At 39.0% G+C, this 21562-nt stretch overlaps 1 protein-coding gene across 5 annotated transcripts in view; it reads left to right on the top strand.

Moving 5' to 3' along the window:
- Positions 1–398: 398 nt before the first annotated feature.
- Positions 399–21562, top strand: part of ATP11B (ATPase phospholipid transporting 11B (putative)) — a 61369-nt gene continuing 40205 nt past the window's right edge. For all 5 annotated transcript variants that reach the window (XM_082767305.1, XM_082767304.1, XM_082767306.1 and 2 more), the window contains exons 1-4: positions 399–651; positions 13860–13976; positions 14779–14868; positions 16986–17066. In XM_082767305.1, the coding sequence (XP_082623431.1) occupies positions 625–651; positions 13860–13976; positions 14779–14868; positions 16986–17066 (315 nt within the window). In that variant the 5' untranslated portion in view covers positions 399–624. The remainder of the gene's footprint in view (positions 652–13859; positions 13977–14778; positions 14869–16985; positions 17067–21562) is intronic.

Genomic DNA, 21562 nt, shown 5'->3' with positions numbered 1-21562 from the left:
CTTCCACCACCCAATTTTAACCGAAGAGTGGCTTAGCACAGTACTGCCAGGATCACAAAAAGAGAGAGGAAAGCGCCAAATCCTTCCAGCACGCGTAGCTCGCTTTGAGATGCCAACACACCGCGTGCTGGCTTCTTCAGTTTAAATCACCCATCACCAGGCAGAGATTACATAAACACACAACCCCTTTCCAAAGCCTTTATTTTACATCACGCGCTTATTTTTCCACAAGAAAACAAAGTCAAAAACGACGAAGCCGCAGAGTATTCTTCACACTTCGTTACAAATAACGAGGCTGGGGGGTACGGGCTCGGCCTCCCCTTCCTCCCCGCCTGCCTCCCCTCAGCGCCCTCCCGCCCGCGTCACTTCCCGAGGGCGGGCCGCAGCGCCGCCAGCCGCCGGGGCTCAGCGGCGGCCCTGAGATGGCGGCCGCGGGGCAGCGGCAGCAGCAGCGGCGGAGGCTCGGGGCGCCGAGGGGGCTGCGCCGCTCCTAATCGGCGTCGGGCCCCCGTGCCATGGGGACGAGCCGCGGCGGGCGGCTGGCCTGAGGCGGCGACAGCGGAGGGCGCGGTGACAGCCCAGCGGGGGGCCCCGCCGCGGGGGCCGCGACCCGCGCCGCCGGGGATGTGGCGGTGGGTCCGGCAGCAGCTGGTAGGTGCCGGGGGGCCGTGAGGAGAGGTCTGAGGGGGGTCGTGAGGAAAACAGGCCGGGGCTGGGGGCGGCAGCTTGAAGGAGGGGGTCCTGGTCCTGCCGGGATGGGTACGGGGGGCTGCAAGGCGGAGCTGCGGGCTCCCTCACAGCTTCTTGTGATTTTTAACGTGCTCATCGATTATAACAAGATCCTGGGCTTTTGGGGAGGTTTTGGTGTTAGGGTATTTTTGGGTGGTGGTCTTTATTTTCATTTTTTTCTCTTGAAACCACGCTGGCGCTGAGGAAAGCGCGTTGCCTTACCTGGGGGCCCCTTCGGGAGGGCTCCCCCCCAAACTTCTTTTCACGGAAGAGTGACGGGGCCTTTTGCTGCACCGGCACTTTTCCTCGCTTCCTCCTTCACGTTGCGAAATCGTGAAAGGCTTTCCACCTGCCGGGCCGGCGTCGCACTTCTACCTGAGAGCCGGGCAGCCTCAGCGCTGTGGGTGTGCACGGCTTGGAAAGTGACGAGAAATGGAGCAAAACGCGACCGAAGAGGCTGTGCAGGGGGGAAAGCCCTGGAGAGAGTGGCTGCTCGAGGCTTGGAAAGTGACGGGAAATGGAGCAAAACGTGACAGAGGAGGCTTTTCAGGGGGAAAACCCTCGAGAGCGGCTGCGGTCAGAGGCTGCCTCGCTTCAGATGGGTGCCGCTGGGCGTGCGGGTGCTGCGTGGCCAGGGCAGAGCCGTGCAGCCGTGGCAGGGAGATGCATCGCCTTTGGCAGTTGTGATAGAAGTGCTGGCTGGCTTCCTGCCCCTCTCTGGTATTTCCTCACGGAGAGAAATTATGACTAAAAGCTCCATTTACAAACTTTTTTTTTTTAATATATATATATTTGTTAGAGTTGCTTTACATCAAAGATGTTGCCCAATTTTGTCCAAAAACTTACATTAATTATGCTCTTATATTTCAGTGGCAAAGATATTTGTCTCACTAGTGATTTATTTAATTTGTTACATCACTTTTTATAAAAATTGATTTATTTTTTTTCCATTCTTCCCCTATCTCCGCTACCATGGTGCAAAGCAAAGCCAAAAGCTTTTGAGTACATTCACTGAGGATTTGAAAATTACTTTATAGTCCTTTAAAAAACACAGCACTGTTAGAGATCCGTGTCTGAAGCACAGAACTTGTGGTGACGGTCTCAATGCCAGCTTGAGAGTGCTCTCTGGGTTGGTGTGACACCAAGGTTTATTGACCTGGAAATTAATTACTCTATCCGAGCTCTGACAGCACTTTTCTGTTCTGTTACAATCGTGCACATGCTTTTCTGAATAAAGCTTGTTTGGCATAATACAGCTGTCATTTTTTCGCTATGAAGGTGGCTTGAGGTTTTTGAGCATGGTTGTTAAAGCAGCAGTATGTTGTCTTCTGTAAACTTGAGACTAGGAGGACTGCATCAGTGCTCTGAATCCATGTGTCACGCATGCTTGCTTTTCTTTCTGTCAGTACACTGACCAGCTTTTCAGTAATATGTTTGCCCTTAAGAGAAATTAAAAATTGAGTGTAGCAAGATGAGCAACTCTGTTGGCAGTCAGAGGGTTTCCTTCTTCTAAAGGAGACTGTTTGATGGGAAAATAACTGCTTAAAACTTTTACTGGTTTTCACAGGAAAGGGTTAGTGTTGTAGAAGGAAGGCATAATAAGATGCTTGAACAAGGGTTTAAATATTGTATAAAGAAAAAAACAATAGGGAAGATACAGGTTGGCTGTTTTCCTTCCTATAAATGTCGCTGTTTGATGTTAATTCCTTGTTTGTTTCACAGCCCATTAAGTTGAAAGATGGCCTAAGATAGGTATGTTTCTTCTGAGGGGTGCTCAGACACTTCATCCCTGTGTATAGTCATTGGTTTAACATACATCACGCACGCTTCTTGCTTTATATGACTGTGATGTTTATTTTCTATTAAGAAAAGAATGTCAAAAAGCTGAGAACCTGGCAAAAGATGCTGAGAAAATGATTAATGCAAGTAGGAAGAGTGGGATGACAGAAATAGGATTGTTTGTAGTGTGGATGGCTATGGAGCTTAAGGAATACCCAGACTATTTGAATCAAAGGATGGCAAAATCTGTCTGACTTATTTCTCATGAAGAGAGAAGAATGTGTGGGATTGGATTTCTTTAGAGCGTGTATTTCTACCTGCATTAGATGTGGCAACAGGATTTGAAAAGAGTTCTTTCCATATGGGAGGATCGGAACCAAGCGTGTATGTGGGAGTCATCTAAGTTGGATGTTGTAGTAACACAAAAGAAAAACGTTGGTGGGAAGAAGCATTGGAAAGTAGCAAGACACTGGTATTTTGCTGAAGGTGGTTTTAGGTAGTTATTAAGTACTCTCTGTATGAAACCAATGAATCTTTTGCAACTTCTTGTTTAAGAGGACAGTATTTCATATACTAATTAATGAAATGGTCCTGAATAGCTGTGTGCTTGAAAACTTGTGTTCTTGTGAGTTGTAAAAGGGGGCAGGGAAAATGAAGCAGGTAGTCTTAGAAGTAAGTAATGAGAGGATCTAGTATGCAATTCAAATTATTTCAGCTATGTTCTTTAAATGTACTTCAGTCTGGGAAGATGTATGCATGCCTGTATTGCTACATAAAGGAGTGACTGTACCTCTGAGAACAGGAGATGTGCTGGGAATATAAGACTCTTCATCTTCATTATTACATTACCAGTCTGAAACAATTTTGAAGTTGTATTTGTCCTTCTAGTGATTTGCTGTATAACGAAGCTTGGTGGCAGTAATACTATCACTCAGTCTTCGATGCCTGTGTGGGTCTCGCTTACAAATTTTCAGGATTTTTGGTAGCTTCACCATTAGTCTGCTCTGTTTCTTCAGTAACAATTAACTACCCACCACCACCCACAGATTACCAGGTTTTGTTCATCTAATGTCATCCCATAGTAAGTAAAATATCTAGTAAGCCATTAACAATGTACTACTTTATAGCTAATATAACATTATATTACAATATCACTATCTAGTTGAGTTGGAAGTACTTAGGTTTTAATCATTAAAAATGTAGAAATAAATGCAGCGTAATTAATTGTTTTAGAAAAAGAGTAAAATGTCCGGATGCATTTGAAAGATGAGCTTTAGGCAGGAAAGATGCGTGAGTTCCAGCTGTGTTACCTTGAGACCTCAGGCAGACAGTGGGCATGTGGATTTGCTGTGGGTTGCATAACACGACAGGCACAGCCAACTCCGCTTGGAAAAAGCAGCCAAGTAAACAGCAGTTGATAGGAAGCATTGTTAATATTCAGGAATAGGACATTTTTTCTTGCTTTTCCAAATCTGATACGTTAGACTACATTGCAGCTCTGTGTACAGCAAAGCATTATTGCAGTTTCCTCAGTCAAGTTTCTGTAGTGCTGGTGCAAAACAGAAGTAGCAAGAGGTGGCTGTAACGCTCAGTGACTTTCTGTACCACTTTGTTGGATAGATTTACGGCATTGTCTGGACTGTGTAAATGTCCTGGCGGTGTGCATGGAGTGTAAGGGCTGTTGCAGTGGCGTCAACAGAAGGCGATGACAATTTTAATTGTTTGGCAAGGAGGTTTCCAAAAGTTGCGATAGAACAGTCACGTGCGTATGAACCTAGCTGCGTGATTTTGATCTGTTAGTCATGTTAAGTGCGCAAGGGTCTATGGATTTCCCTTCTAGTTGCTATTCTGTGGAGTTTGAGCCTCTTGATAAATTATGGACGAGCACGATGATGTGCAAAAGACATTGGATGAGGAGAAACCTGAGGTGCCTGCACAGTTCCCCTTCTGTAAAGGGCAGTGCGAGAGAAGCAGGCTTCTGCTGTGTTTGGCAGAGTGTTTTCTTCTGCGATTTATGAACCTGAGTGCTGTTGTGCACTGGCAACATTCACATTATGCATTCAGGCAAATGCCGCTTTGATATTCGACAAGAAGTCAAAGACAAAATATGGGTTAATTCCATAGGATTAGCACCTTTTAACTGGAAAATGTAGTTACCAGGCTTTTATTTCAAGGCTTACTGGAGGATTCCAGTTGGAAGGGGCCTCAGGAGGTGATCTGGTCCAAAAGCTCTGCCCAGCCTGCACTGAGAGACAATCGCAGGGAACGTTTTCATCTGTTTTGTGTTGGTTGCCTTTTGCTTGTGTTTGTTTTGGTCTTGTTTCATTTTGTTTGTCCCCTAAGGACGATATCAATAGGAGCTTTCTTGTTCATCTCCTAGATAGGCTCTAATGAAAACTTCCTTTTACTGGTAAGGGACGTGTCCTTGAATAGACTAGCGCTAGAGGCCTGTATGTCTGGGACTTTTTTTCCCTGTTCCTTCCAGATATTAGGATCCGTTAAGGTGTTCTGAGAGAAGCAGATGGTGTTCTGCAATAACTTGCGGTTATCTGCATTCTGCATGAGATGGACAGCACTTGGTCTTGGTTCTGTGCTGATACGTGTATTATTGTAGATTAATCATTTTAAGTAATTTAAGGAATTGAACCAAAGAAGGTGTTTGAATGTGGGGTGGGTTTTGTTTGTTTGTTTTTGTTTGTTTGATTTGTTTGTTTGATTTTTGTTTGTTTTCAGAATTGCTTGTGGTTTTTGACATTTTTTTTTACAACTCCACAGCAATTATAGACTATAAAAATAATAATAAAAAAATAATGTGCGTATATTTAATTGAAAGTATTGGGACTTGTGCTCTTCACTGGTGAGCTGTTTTTTCCTTATGGTGTTGTTGTGTCCTCTGTTGTCATGACTGCATTTGCCACTATTTCACAGGGGAAAAGGTATCTACAACATACCACTAAAAAAATCCTTTAATTTCTAGCATGAAGTCTTGTAAGCCAGCAGTTAAAAGCTACAACAAAATAGATCTGACAAAATGCCTCTGTGAATGCAAGGTCATCTCTTCCAGCAAAACACAGGTGACATATTTGCTGCTAGACTTTTTTTTTTATACAAATCCCTTTTCAACTTCCTACTGTTTAAAAGAAAAAAAAAATAACACAACCAAACAGAACAGCAATAGTACAGATGGTGGTAGAAAAGATGGAAAGTAGGACCAACAGCTACACCATGATTTAAGAAATCTTGCAATTACTTGGCCTCCCACGTACCGTGCCATAAGAGGATTTTTTCTTCTTGTTTACTTTGAGAATAAAAATAAGCATGGGAAAGGAGCACTTCCCTTCAAATGGGAAAGGAGAGGTAATGATACAGACAACAGGAAGCTGTTTGTTTGCATTCTGAAATATTTTTACCTGGAAAAGTTTTAAATGTTATATACCAAAGAGTATTTTTTGTCATACGTTGTTACATTTTGTTTTTGCTCCTTTATTATCCCCCATGCACCTTTTTGTTCTAGTTTTGCATGTAGCTGTGCTGACCTTTGCAGATATTCAAATGTCTGTTTGGAAAAATAATTGTGGCAAAATACAAAGGAAGCTTATGATTTAGCAGGCTTTAGGGATAAAGTTGTTTGCAGGCATGTCTGAGAGCAGTACATTAAACTGATACTTAGGTCATAAATCATATTTGAAAAGGAATTAAAACTCAAAATGGTATTTGATAAAAGGAATGGAGGAGACTCAAATCTGTAATGCTTACAGAGCAGACTTTATCAAAGCATGTTAAAAGGAAGAGCTAGACAGTTCTACCTATGGACTAAATTCTCTTCCCATGAAATGCGGTGAGCAGCAACCGTCAGAGCAATTGTCAGGACAATTTTGACACACATTTTGAAGAAGCCTTAAGGTTTGTTATCTAGAGGCAGTTTTTTGGGGAAGAATTTTCATGTTTTTTTCATATTGAAGGAAAATAGGAATTGGACTTACAGTGCAGGAGCTGACAAGCGTAAGTAACTATTGCCTACTGGCACTCATCTAAATATTGAACAGGGTTCTTTCCGATATGTGGGATAGTGGTTGCACGAGTAGCCCAGAACAGGAACCCTTCCTGCTTCTAAAACATAGTTTTGTCAGTGACTCTTCAAAACAGTGGGTAACCAGCATTTCTTTTTAAGATAATAGTGCTCGTACTGTCCAAACAAGTGAAGAGATCTGGGATTCTTCTGTATTTGTCCTGTCATGGAATTGACCGATATACTTTTTGTATATTTATATAGCTGCAAGATTGAAACTGCAATCTAATTTTAGGTGAAAAATGAAGTTTACAAACTGACACACGGTTGAATGTCTTGTTTAATAAGAGGAACTTTTTTCCTTGCCTTTCAATATTAAATGACTTGAATGAATCCGGTTACTGTAAAGAAAAAATATGATTTCATTTATTATTTTTTAAAGATACTATGGTTATTCAAGGTATATTAAGGGTTTTTGTGTTGAATGTTTCATTTACTGTAGTGGTTCTATATCTGTTAGCATGATTTAGTTTGCTGGCTAACTGCTATTTCTGTGTGATGGAGTATTGCAGAGTTGTAGCTCTTTGTGTGTTCCAAGCACTTAATATATTTTAAGCTGTATCCTTAAAAGCAGCTTGAGTCAATTGAGTTCTGAGAGCTCAATTGTCTCTTTATTTTTATTACTATTATTTATTCTTTTAATAAAATAAGATGCCCTGTAGTAGCCTTTTATGGGTATCCAAACACCCTTCATGTTAGGAAGTCTTGCCTACTATCATTTGTATGTGTCTGGGTAGACAATAATATTGTGAATGAGTATAACAAATTGCTTTAGCCCGCAGAATAAATCAGTGTTATTTCTGAAATTAAAATTGTGTAGTTGGAGCTTCAAAGGCATCTTCATTTCCACATCTTCAGAACAATGGGCTACTTTGGGAATCATGGCAAAAGACCAAAGGTTTTGGACCACAGGTACCACCAAGCCTCAACTTCTCTCAGACCTCTGACCACTGTAATGCAATTTTTGTTTGTTTGGTTGGCTGGTTAAAAATAAGTAGAGGGCCCTGAATAGCCTTGCGAAGTAGTTTGGAAACCACTGACCATTTCCTTGAGATCAAGACTTGCTTCTTAAAATGGAAATAGTTGCTAAATTTCTTTCTCTTTTAAATGCACTTCTATTGTAAAGTCTCTTGTTTTGTCATCTCTGGTACAGATTGCCTTGCCTTGTGTATGTTTGATTCTTGCCAGAAGTCTCTGCAGCCATTTTCCTCTCCTTTACTGATTTCCTAATTGATTGCTTGTTAATAGCACCTTTTCCTCTCTGCAACAATATAGACGAGCCTTTTTTTTTTTTTAAACATGCCACTCAGTCCAAGTAGCACAGGATGTGCAGTTAAAGGATATCGGTAGAGTTGGATGTGTGACACCCCACAAATACACATGGGGGGAGAGAGGGGTATTAGTGACAGAGGAACACTAGTTTGTTTTCATTTTTTAACTCTGTGAAAGGAATGTTTCTTGCTCCATGATATCTCAGCAAGAATGTTTCTTGCTTTCATTTCTTGTTTCCTCCATTGTTTTCACGACATAATGTAGCCTGGGTATAGATATTTTATGAAGTTACAAAAGGAGTTGTTATCAGGTATGCTAAACAACTGTAGACATCGTAAGCAGGAAGAGGAAGTGGCATGAGTGGTGCATGACTTTTAAGACTCTTTTCTGTCTTTTTTGGAGTAGTATTCAGCAGAGTAGGAACAAATTGCATGGGACTACATAAACCTCAGGGTGCTTCAGCCGGTTCACTACTTCTGTTGTTCGAGCAGTGTTTAAAATTGCCGTGAGAGGCTGTTCCTTCCTTCATGCTAGCCTTTGCTCTGACAAATTTGGTTTGACTACTGCCCAGCTGTATGACTGAAAGAATTGTTGGCTTACTGTTTCGAGTATAAATTTACACAGACTTCTGAAAATGTGCATGGAGTGTGAATAGATCATATTATCTGACAAAGGTAAATTATTCTGTGTATATTAAAAAAAAAAAAAAAATCCAACGCAAGAAAACCCATTTCCTCAAAGCACCTTTAATCAAACTCTATCTTGGCAGCAGTGTAATAAAAAGCTTTTGGGCTGCCTGCCAGGAAATGTCGTGAGTTTTCTGCAGCCATGGTTATTCAGTCACCTTCCTAGGGAAAAGGCTTCCTGAGACAGACTTTTGTGATGTTTATTAGTACTATTAACTAGCACGGGGTGTCCAAAGGGCATCTGGGGAAGCTATTAATTTCCTTATCAGTGTTCAGCATGGTTTCTGAAAGGAGGAAGATCCTCCAACTGAGACTTCCTTCTTTCAAGTGGAACCCTTTCAACCCTTTCACTGAAAACTGGTTATGTAGTAGTTTTGGCAAATATAGTTTTCCTCTTCTTGCTGTAAAAGATGTGAATGATCAAAAAACACAAGGAGATTATGTTAATATACTAGCTGTAGATGAATCATTAGCAAAAATTGCTTGTCAGGTGACTTGTAACTATTGATGCATATATTGCAGAGCTTGAAACAGCAATTGATTTATTTTATGTTGATCTCTTCTGTCACTAATCCGAGCTGAAGGATCTGTAGTTTTCTGCCAGGGACGGTGTAAAGGCATGCTGTCCTAAGCTAGGCTTTTATAATTGTGATATTTAAGAAATAAGTGTGCACTAGAGTATATTTTACCAAGTTGGCTGAGAAAGGTTTTGTTTTTTAACTTTGCTTATGCTTGCAGGTGTTGGGATGGCAGAGTTCTTTCTCATAGTGCTTCTTCTCATTTGCTTACTCTACTTGTTTCTACAGTTACTTAATTTCTTGTTTATGCTACTAATGCTTCAGCAGCATCAATATAAAACTCTTCTTCCACACTGCACCTTTATATCGTACCAGCCAAGCTATTGGCATGACCATGCAATTGATTGTTTTAGGGGTTCGATCCATTTAAAACAAAAACAAAAAACAATTGGGAACATGGTGGGTTTTCAGTTGGGTCAGTTTTTCAGTCCTTTTTTTACCATACGGCTGCACAACGGGAAGGTGGAGTCGAGATGCAGGGAGCAGAGGGGAGGCGGCTATCAGAGCCTGTTTCTTTCGTCAAAGAAATAGGATGAAATCACAGTCAGAAATTTACCCTCAGTTTCCAAGGATGTTTTCTATGCTTTAAAGGTGCTTAATTTATTACTCAGAGGATGCCTTTGTCTAACTTATAGAACACTGAGAAAATCACTACTGAAGTATTCAGTAAGAATGCCTTTGACTTTGGTTAGAGACATTGCAAATTTATATATATTTTTTAAAAAGGCATGAATCACATTTTTCCTCTTTTTCTAAAAAAAGATTTTGGGTTTCTGCTTTGTAAATCAGCTTGACTCAGACATCTTTGTGTTATATGTAAGTTATGTTCATTTAAGTTATTTTCAAAAACCAAATATGTCAAGCTTATCTGGGTGCAAGATTTCTATTAGGCTGGTGTGTACTGAAGATTAAATATGAGAGCTGTATTCCAGTGGTAGATAATGCTTAGTGTAAGTTTACTTTAATAAAAAAAATAAAAAATAAAAAAAGCTGAGTGGCTCAACATCAACCAATAAATCTAGATTTAAGCTGCAACATGAAGGGGAGGATGAGTCAAATACATTTTTGTTTTTATTTTAAATTCACTTAATCTTATGGTCAATTGATTTTTTAAAAAAGTTTTTATTACAGATTTCTGTAATACACCTGATTAAGAAGCCTTAAACATCATGTTTTGTAATAAACTATGTTTTATTTATTACAAAGTCAGTGGTCTGTGCCCTTGAGTAGAAATCACTTCACTAAATAAATGCAGGAAAAGTAACTTCTATTGGAAAGATATCAGTTACAGCTATGATTTTTTATTTTATATTCAAGACTCAAAACTTGATTTAAGGATTTCCTGCTCATACTATTTAGCTGCAGAAATCCTTTGACAAGGGCATGCTACCCTAGTTTTTGAAGCTGAGCTTAATAATGTTATTAGAAAGAGAGAAAGAAGCTTCTTATAAGTGAAATTAGGAAGATGGGCTTTCTGCATCTCCTTGCTGGCTTGCATACAGATACTACCCCCAGATCCCTTTGAAGGACACAAGTTTGGACTACAGGTCAGTTTTGTGGCAGGAGCAGGATCTGTGGCAAGCCACATAGTAATAGAAAAGTTACAGGAATTTCACTTCTTGAACAATTAAATTCTGCGCAGAAGTTGAATTTTCTTTGAAGAGATGTATAATTAAAATTTCTCTGGAAGAGAAATTCTCACTAGATAATTACATAATGAGCAGGTTGTTGGATCGGTAATTTCAAATCATTTTTCATAGTTATAGAAATCAGGAAATCCATGTTCTCTTTCCAGTTCTGACACTTGTTTCCTGCTGTGGCTGTGGTCGAGCCACTAAGGTTGTCGTGGGTGCGTCCTTTTCCAGCCATAGCTCTGGCACCTGAAGAGGTTCCTGACCTCAGCCTGCCTTGCTTCTGCATTGTCAGCGCAATAGATCTGATTGAGCAGCTCTTGCTCTGTGATAAGCGTCAACAAAACAGAGTTAGACCTGTGCGAAGTGCAGTTGCAAAACTCATATGGCTTGAGATTTTGATTTGGAAAATATGTTCCTCACTTTGAACCAGGTTACTTCAAGCAAACATATCTCTGAGAAAATTGCTCCTGAAGTGAGGCTTGAGTTGTTTTGAGGTCCTTACTCTTCAGAGTAAAAATGTCAGAAAATACATCAACCTTCAGGTGCTCAGATAGTGGCCTACAAGGAGTGTATAAATACCATGGAAAAATTCAGCGATACCCAGGTCACTCTGAAATTTTTCATTTGTTCTAATAACTTTAACTAGCACAGAGGTTACCATTTATCACCATCAGAAGACTGCCTGTTGGTTTGCTTTCCTCTTTCTGTTTTTCCCATGCTTCACATTTGTCTGTTCTGAAATGCATATTTTATTTGCAGGCTGTAGAATATGACTTTCCAAAGTGAGAATATCTGGCATTTTGTGAGTGCCAGACATTTTCTGAGATAGAAGAGAAGCTGTGTGCCTAGTCCTGATTAAGCACAGCTTTTTTTCTTACTTGTAAAACAATTTTATTGTGGCATCTTCTGTATTGATTTAGAAATAATGTCACTAAAGTCATATCCAAACTGCTTCTGCTACATTGTTCTCTCAAATTTTATGTCAGCATTCAACACATACTTTTTTATTTTGCTTTCGTGTTTATATTCATTTTCTCAAAGTTGTGAACAGCTCCTTCCTTTTCTTTTTGGCATCCTGTATACTTTTCCAGTTCTTTCCCATATCTACTCTTTTGTTTTCCTGCCATGCTCTTATCTTTAAACAAGAGCGTGTGACTAGAGTAGCCTTCCACTGCTTGTCATGTAAACTTTATTCTCCTTCAAATCCCTTTGCAAAAATCTCCCTTCCTTTCTTCCTCCATTCTTACTTCTGGACCTTTCTGAAGCTGAATGTCTCAGTATTAATAGTGACAGATACACTAATTGCATGTTTGAAAGGATTTTCTAATTATTCCTTTACTTTAAAATGACACCATCGTAAAAGTGAACATAGCTCATGTCCTATGTTAGTAGACTTCAGGGGTTAAAGAAAATTCTTGGTTATGCTGATCATTTTATATGTAGTTCAATTTGCTCAATCTTCATCACCCTCCATAGTTAATTGGTGCAGAAGTGTCTTGTATTGGATACTCTGAAATACCAGGTTTTGTTTGAAATGAAACAAGGTCTGGGCTTGGTTTCGCAGGTGGAGCAATGCAAGTGCAAAGGTTCCTCACTTTCAGCACTGGAACTTGTAATGCCCTTTCCACATGTTCAATCATTTGTCCTTTCACTTGCCAGGGAAGAACAAGGGGACTCTGTAGATGGCACAAATCATATTTGTCAGTCCAAAGATAAGTAGTGGCTGACTCGCGTGCTGAAATTCATGACTTCCCACACAGTCAGTGGAGGGAACAGCTTCACAGTAACAAGTTTAATTGCTAGTTTGCAACACACCTCAAAGCTTTATATTTTTTATTTTAGTTGCTTTCTTGGCCTGTTATCTGAATTACATTGTACTGTCTGTCTTGTCTTTCACCATCACCTGCTTCTCCAGGTAAGAGCTGGAGAAGGCTCTGAGTCATGGAGCCCCAGGGCAGGTTTGAGTAAAGATAGGCTGGAGCGACCTAGATGTAAGCCCTTATGTTACGGAGACATTGCAGCTTTCTCCCATGACTTATTTTGGGCTTTAATTATTCCTTTCCATCAGAAGGGAAAAAACAATGGTTTCCTAATAAGTTTCTGTACCTGAAGTAAGAAGGCAACTTAAGGCTGCTTCTATTCTTCCTTGTCCTTCAGATAACTCCTCTTCCCAGTGGAAGTCGTCTATATATTGGAAGATGTGCTAGCGTATCCTGAGCTTCCTCTGCTGTAGGCTAGCTGGTCCTAATTGTTTGCTCTTCGCTTGTTAGGTTGTTAGCCTTGTGTTGTGCGTCGTGTTTTCAGGTATAGGTCACGTTGCACTATGCGCCATGTTTCAATTTAATGTGTATTCTCCTTCAGCTCACATAGGCAAATGATGAAAATACTGAACACTAGCCCTAAAACAGGGCTTTGGTTCCAGGAGACCTCACTGAGGTCTCCTGTTTTGACAGAAAGGTATTGTGCAGTATTTCTGAGTATACTTTATTTTAATGTGTTTGCTTGCACCGTTGCTAACGTATGAATTGGTGCTAGAGTTGATTTTGAGGCTAGACAGACTGCTTGTTCTTGGAGATTGGATTTCTTTGGGAAAAATACTGTTGTCTGGTCAGATGTGTGTATTTTTTTGATCTGGTGAGAACCTTTACAAAATCCAGTTATTGAAGCATAGTAATATGACTTGTTTGTTTTGACCTTTTATTTCTTGTGTTCTGTTGGGTTTATTATGAGCACAGCCATGAAGATTTTTGTAACTTACATGTTTTCATCTCCGCTTCTGCTGCTTTTCTCCTTTAAGCTTTCTCAAGGCTTATGATTTTTTTTTCTTCTTCCAGAATGAATACACAACCTCAAAATTGAGATTTTTTAAAAACCATTTTTTGAAAATTCTCTGGACGTAGCAGACTTGAATTTATGAATTAATTTTCTTTCCCATTCAAAGCCACTATAGTAAAGCTGCTGCTTGACACTTGGCTATCATTTTTGAGAATAAAGTTAGCAGATTTTTTTTAAAATAACCATTAAAAATATTTTTTAAAATAACCCTATAGTTAATAAAGTAGTTGTTCTTGATGATGATGATCATCATTATTATTATTATTTTGTGTTTTAGGGTTTTGACCCACCACATCAAAGCGATACACGAACTATTTATATAGCAAATCGTTTTCCCCAGCATGGCCATTATGTTCCTCAGAAATTTGCAGACAACAGAATCATATCATCCAAGGTAAGGGAAAATACTTGATATATGAGAAATTGCATAGCAAATGTGCATGTTTGTATTATGTCCAATGGTGCATATACAATCTTCAAAATGAAACAAGCACTTTTTTTTTTTTTTTTTGAGGAAAAACCTATGTTATCTCCTACCTTCTATGTTGTTTTTCTCCTACTCTCATCCCATCCCTTGCTCCTCAGCACCTAAATATAGAGTGATGAAGCATTTCAGTCAGACCTTCTGAAGGAAAGTAGGCTTTAAGCTAGCGTTGCCCATGTCTGAATGTGATTTTAAAGGAAGGGTGAAGCTAATTGCTGGGATTTATAAAACAGCTGAATTATAAGCAAGGAATTGCAATTGCAGATTGCAATTGCAAGACCTCCTCGTGTGGTCTTGGGTTGGAATCAGCAGAATTTGTGGTGGGGTTGTTTTGTCACTGGAGTATAGGACAGAAAGTTATAGCTGCAAGAATGAAATTATTCCTGATACCCTGGCTGCAAGAAGCCAAATGACTCCAGGTGCTCCTATGCAAGTTGACAGGAGAACAATTAAAAATTTGATTGTAAAGGCAGTGCAGTTGGTACTGACGCTTTCCTGGTAGCTGCACTTCACCCACTCATCCTTGCATGCACACCCACGAGATTAAATACAGCTGTTCTGTGTGGGAGAAGGGCAAGACCAGAATGAGGTTTGGGGAGGGGAGATAGAAAATGAGAAATTAATAGTGTTTGATGGGAGAAAAAGTGAATTTCACTGAAAAACTGTTCAGTGTATTGTAACTACTATTCTCTCTCTTTTTTTCCCCCTTCAGTATACAGTGTGGAATTTTGTTCCAAAAAACTTATTTGAGCAGTTCAGAAGAGTAGCCAACTTTTATTTTCTGATCATATTTTTGGTTCAGGTAAGTGGATAAATACTGAGACTTAGTATAGCTGTAGAAATTAAGCTGGAAATTGCAATTTGTGTAGTGAATTCTGCCACTGATTTTCTGTTTTATGAATTTAACTTCTCTGCTTACATAATCTGTAAGTGCTATATAGTTCTAACTTAGTTTAAGAGAACACATTGCCCATTCTGTCTTAATATTTAGGAATATTGCCTTTGTTCTTACTATTGTGTTGCCTCAGACTGTTTAGTGTATCATAGCACATGGAAGATGGGAGCATGCTGGAGATGTAACAGAAGTGCTACTTACTGTTACCATGGATGGTGTTGTGTTTTTAAAGCTTTTATTTCTTCCTAATGCAAATTTACCTATTTAATTCAATTTTAGTCACATTTCTTTCAATTGTTAGTTTAGATTGAAATAATATGTATATACAATGCACGTGAACAAATATGGATCTAAAGGCAGAACTTCTCTTCAGTGTAATCATGTTCTTCTCTCAATTCCTGACTCAAGTGAATTTGTATGGGGGATGTCTTGTATGTATTCCTGTGTCCTTGGAAACCTAATAGGAAAAAAGCTGTAGTCAATTTTGTTACTCTTTGTTTTTCTTCTGTTGAATTGAATTTTGCTTTTATTCAAATCCCATCTGGAATTTCATTATTAAATATATGTATTTTTTTCTTCTTACAAGGCAGATGTGCCTTTAAAAATTTATCATATGACAGAGTAGATTCCATGATGAATCTCTTGTGACCAAGATGCAGTGTCTGTTATTACCATTTTATTCCACTGGGGATAATAGGGCTGTGACAAGTTATTATTGTGTGATTAAATGTATAGCACAATCCAGTCCACGTTGTCCATGTCACATATGCATGCCAGAAACATGGTGGCAGACTGCATTTTGGTTGTGTGATGCTCCACACCAGGTATATGACGGATACACGTCCATCCGTGCAGGAGGCAAAGGTTCATGGTGTTCTGGTGAAATGAGCAGGCTGCCATGCTGATTCCACCGGCAGAAATCTTGCTCCACTTTAACATATGGGCCTCTCTTGAGAAAGGAGGAGATATTGTAGATGGCAGAAATGCCATGGTTAGGCCTTTGCAGCCAGAAATAAGGTGTTTTTGGTATGGATTGTCTTGGACAACATTCTGCCAAGCTGAAATTACAATGCTGCAGTTGAAGAACACACAATATTGCAAGCAAAGTCTGACTTTTGTTGTGTTTTCTAAATTGTCTACATGTCAGTGGGAAAAAGGTAGATCACGCATGTGTTGTAACATGTTATGTTTTCTGTATGAGGTTCTTGGCTCTTAACAGAGTAAGCTTCATGTGTAATTTCTTTTTTTCTTCTTTAATGGTTCTCAAAGCAATGCCATAAGTCTCAGGTAAAGTGAACCAAATCAGTGTCCATGATTTTGAATAGCTCTCTCATGTATATTTTCAGCACTTGACTGTGTTGTCTTTTTCCTGCAGCAGGAGAGATCCACCAACATCCCACTCCCTCCCACACATACATACAGCATTTTAGTGTACACACTGCACTTTTGGCATGACAGCAATGGCAGCACAAACTGTAAAATGTGCATGTTGGAGAAATGTGAAAGGAGCAGTCTAAGAAAGGGGGTTTCCTTAATAACTGAACTGTTGGAAATGGCTGTTTGTTAACATTCATCTTCACTTCTGAAGTGATGGTTGTTATACTGTATGGTGCTGTTGAGCAGTTGTTTGTATAGAGTATTGAAAGAGCTTTGCAAAATGTAATTTCATTGATTTGTAATACTTTTAAATTTATTTTTGTAGGGTGAAAACACCTTTTAGTAAGAAGTTTTAAAATTGGCACATTCATTAGAAGCGTGATTGTCTGTTCTATGTCCCAGAACCTTTGTAGCATTATCAACATCTATTTAGGTGTCAGGAACTGAATTTTGCTCCACAAATACTGGAGAATGTGCAGTAAAATTCCTCACAGCTTCTAATTTAGAAAACATCTTTCATGTTGTTTCACTGGTTTTGTTGGTTTTTGTTGTTGTTTCTTTTTTTTTTTTGGGGGGGGGGGGGAGTGTTGGAAAGTAAAACTGTAAAATCAAATTTGGGCTAATTTTCACGTTTTCTTCTCTTTTAGCTCATGATAGATACCCCTACCAGTCCTATTACCAGTGGATTGCCATTATTCTTTGTCATAACTGTGACAGCCATAAAGCAGGTAAAGGGGAAAAGATCTTGTAGCAGGAATCTTGTAGTTAAGTAAGTTAGCCAAGTCTGACCAAGATAATGTTTAGAAACAAAAAATAAAGTGACATCTTCAGAAACAGTTTGTGTATTTAATGCTCCTTGTTAGACACTTGATCGTTTTACTTAGTTGTCAAGCACTTGGTGACTCACCACAGTACCCTCAAATGGACAGTGAATGACTGTCAGACAGTGTTTTTGTCTCAGCTTTACATGTCACTTCTTATAAGACCTTTTTTGAAAGCTCCTCACTTATTCCTTTGGCATACCTCGCTACATATTAAAAATAATCCCCCTACATAACACTGAGAAAGGAGCTTGGGTAGATGATGCAATGATGCAGTCCGTGTTTGTCAGTAGTTAAAAGGCAATTTTTGCCCCAGGGGGTATATTTCATGCCATGAAACATGCATTAACTATAATCCTGTACCAGGTAAAAGATCAAATTTGAGAAGCTTCTGGTTTTGTTTTCTTCTTCTTCAGTTGCATAAAACATTTTGGAGTATTTTATAGCACTTGAAATAAGAATTTTTTTTTTTAAGTATAAGTGTAATAGGAATCTTCTTTAAGCACTGTAGTAGATCTTGCTAAGACCTATGGACCCTAGAAGGATAATGTTAAAAAAAAAAAAAAGGTCTGTTTTCTTTAAACCCTTAAACTGAGAGGACAGAGAGAAAGAAACAAGCACATAAATAAAGCAGTGATGTGGATAGAAACTATGATCTTTTCTGCAGGCAAGTAGTTTTCAGGAACTGGCCCCTTCAAAGGGTTTGACAGCGTTGGCTGGGGAAGACATGCAGTCATAGCAACTGAAAATTAAGCAGGAGACTTTTATGGAGCTACAGCTTGAATTTCAATTTGCCTTCTGCACCAGTAAGACCCCAAACCACTCAGAAATGGGGCAAAAGTAAAAAAAAAAAAAAAAAAAAAAAAAAAAAATAGCTCTAGCTGTCAGCCAGATAGAATGTTGTTTGGGACAGAGAGAATCTTTGGGGCTGTAGAAATCTTCGAATTACCATTCCATTTGTTGCTGTGCATTTTGTATCTGTGGAGTTCCCTAACCATATTTAGTTGTTATTATCACCCCCAAGAGATGTGTTCAAGATCTGCCATCATAAGTAGGCAATAGAAGACATCCCTTAGAGCTGTACGAACTGAAACTGAATGTACAAGTAGGATGCAAGTATTATATTTTTTAAAAGAGCTGGGCTTTTGTAAGTCTAAAATAGTAGAAGATAATCTATTGCCTTATCATCTCCTGACATCAAGTCTTGCATTGGGAAATTTAAGGGTTCTACCATCAACAGCAAAGAATAAAGATTCTGGCATTCCTACTAGAAAATTCAAATCATATGAGTTGTTGAGTATTATGAGCTTTTCTGACTAAGATCTATCTGCAAGGGCTATCAGAACTACCTAAACTGATCTAATAGGTTCTTGTGTTTATTCTACCTGCTGCAAAGTAGGCAAACAGTATTCACAAGCTGTTACCTTGGAAAGGCAATTCAGTGTGCTCTTTACAACAGGCTGCCCTTGAACAAGGAAGAAATATAAATCTTCTGTTAAAATGCAGAGGGAAAGTACCCAGTGTGTTCTCCAAACTAGTTCCCATTTTCTTAAAACCATAGGTGGTATAGGAAGAAGTGTTTAGGGGAAAAAACACTTCTGAAAGCTTCAGGATGCTGGTTTGATACAAAGTTATATTGGGATAATTGTCTCCACAAAGATAAAAAGGGAAACCACAAGTATTAATTGTATCTGGGTTTGAGAAGTTTAGCAGTGAAGGGAAGAACTCTCTCAGGAGGCCAGTTAACATGGTGCCCCTAGCAAACCTCGGAACTCAGATGTATTTTAATCCCAGCCAAGGAAATGGAACTTCTTCTTATCAGAAGGGCAACACCACCTAGGTCAGAAGAAGGACATAAAGACTGCAAAGTGATGCAACTCATGCTGTGTCATTTTGTTGAACTTGTTAGCTAAAGCACTTTTTTCCTCATGCCTCTGAAGACGTGTACACAATCCTCAGAGAAATTAAGGGGATGGGGCAAACTAAAATAAATAAAAATAAAAGTTTGCTTTTCTTTAGTGTTTTCTAGGGAACTTTAAGGAACTTGGTCTATTTCAGTAAGTTCATAAATATTTAGCAAACAGGCTGCTCAGACACATGGATGTTTACATGCTTGCCAGGTGAATGAGAAACAACTGCTTTGCAGATTTTGATTAAATACGCAAATAAAATAAGAATGAAAAACCTGGTAATGTAATTTACAAGCCTGTTGTAATTTTGTCCTTGTCTCAAGTACATTGATGCTGGTGTATTAGCAGGAATTAAGAATACAATCAGGGATTTTTATGTTTTCTGTTTGTACAGTCAAGCAACATTTCCTGTGTTCCTGCATCTTTCTTTTAATCGTATTTTTGCAACATTTGGAAGTGAGGATTAGGAACTGTCTCTTAAAAATGCCGCAGTAGGTAAATTTTGGAGGAACTTAGATGGACTATAGTAAGCTGGCTATTAAGAATTCCCTGGTGTGAGATGTCACCCTTGTGTTGCAGGTAATAGGTGTCAGATGGAGAAAGAGCTGAAATCTGTACTTTCTAAAGAAGGTAAATTTCAGTTCTTTGCCAAAAGCCCATATTGCTCAGCTGCTCAGATTTATGAGACAAATGCCCCAAGGTTACTGGATTTTAGTTAAATTCATGTTTTCTTCTGTCAGTCACCTTTAACAAGGAGCTGTAGGTGCTGACTCCCAGTCAGAATGAAACATAAAGAGTCTTAGGGGTTTTCAGGATTCTGATCCCCCAGTATCTCTGTAGCTGCTATTACTGCACACTTTTTAATTATTTTAAGCATTTGGCATGTACAAATTTCCATAATTTTTGAATTTGTAGGCCTAGATAGTTCTGTATGCATTGTTCTCATTTGTGCCAGTGACAGTGTAGATCCATGAAGGTAGAAGTGCAGAACTGTATTTCAACATATGAAATTGATCAAATAACACCCTTCCAAACTCTAGTCAAGGCTCAGAGTTCTCAAAGCTGCATCGTTATCAGTACCCTGTGTGTTAGGACATTCATACAACGTCTATAGTGTAATAGGATGAGCTGGGCTTATGCCTGCTGTTTCAGAGGGCTCTCATCTTCCTGCAAACTTCCAGGAAAGCAGTTTTCACTCTTTTTCACATTGTATATAAATACAGAAAAGCATTTTAGGAAATGTCTCTATTATTGCACGTCAGTTGTATGAGTCTTGCCAGGATTAAAGATTTTGCACCACCTCTTACATCTTCTGTGATTTTGCAATAAACTCATAAATGTTAAGGTATTGTAGAAATTGTCATGTAGTTCTTAGAGTAGTTTACAGTAGTGCTGAAGAGTCATTTGATTCTGTGTAAAAAAGTAAGTTTATGAATCAGCTGTCAGAAAATGTTTTTTTTTCTGTACTAAAAAAGCTTTTTCTAATTCCTAGCTGACAGCTTACGTGCTCTCCATATGAGCCTGCTTTGGTTATTTGAGTTGAATGCACACACGCACTCATCTCTTGCTTATTTATCTTGCCTATGTTTAGTGAGCAAGAGGCAGAATATAAAGTTGTTCAGTAGTATTTGCTTAAATTCTCATGTTTAAGCACTGTTCTTTTTTTTTTTTTTTTTTTTTCCAGAAAGATACAGTACAGCTGAACTGCCTGCATAAACTGATCTGTTTCTTGTGCTCACTGTTATGACTTTTCAAACGATACCTAGACTTGGGGATAAGCAATCATGCTATTGGTGATCACATTATTAGATTAATTAAGAAAAGTATTAATTTCTTAGGAAAACAGGAGAGGAAAAATACTTCTGAGTTCACATTTCTGAGCATTCCATGTGTGCATGGGATAAAGGGTGCTTAAAGAGGTGCCAAGTATGTGGTAAAGAAAAGCTCCTTAATTTCCCTATTAAAATTCAATTCTTGCAAAGGTGTGTGAATGGCATATACAAAATCAAGCAATCTTAAGATTTCGTGGTTATGCGATGGCAGTAACTATGCTTGAAAAATCGCATGGTATGTCATGAGGAAGTAATTTTAGTCTTCCTCAAATTTTACTTTGCATCTGTCTTCCAAAAGAGAGGAGGGGAGGGGATCCATAAGAGGGACTGTGAGTGACTGTTACGTGTTTTGGGGTAGATTAATCCATGTAGATCTGAGTGCCTTTTTTTTTTTTTTTTTTTTTTAATCCCATCTGCAAAAATGTCTGTTTTATCAGAGCACAGAACTGTTAAGTTTCTTTGGCACTTTTGCTACTTGGCTTGCCTTTACCTACTTGGACAAATTTAGTAGAAATCAAGTGTTTGTGGTTGACACTGAAACGAAGAGAAATTCATAACTGCATTAAGGCCACACAGCAAGCATTTTGAAGGACTTTTACTTAAAAATGATTATGCTTTATAGGTTTCTTGCTTGGAAAGTAAATTTGTATGTGTTTTCCAC

The sequence above is a fragment of the Aythya marila genome, assembly GCF_965140915.1.
Source record: "Aythya marila genome assembly, chromosome: 9".
Lineage (NCBI taxonomy): Eukaryota > Metazoa > Chordata > Aves > Anseriformes > Anatidae > Aythya > Aythya marila.
Note: the sequence above shows the minus strand (reverse complement) of the source record. Positions and strands in the feature narration are given on the sequence as shown.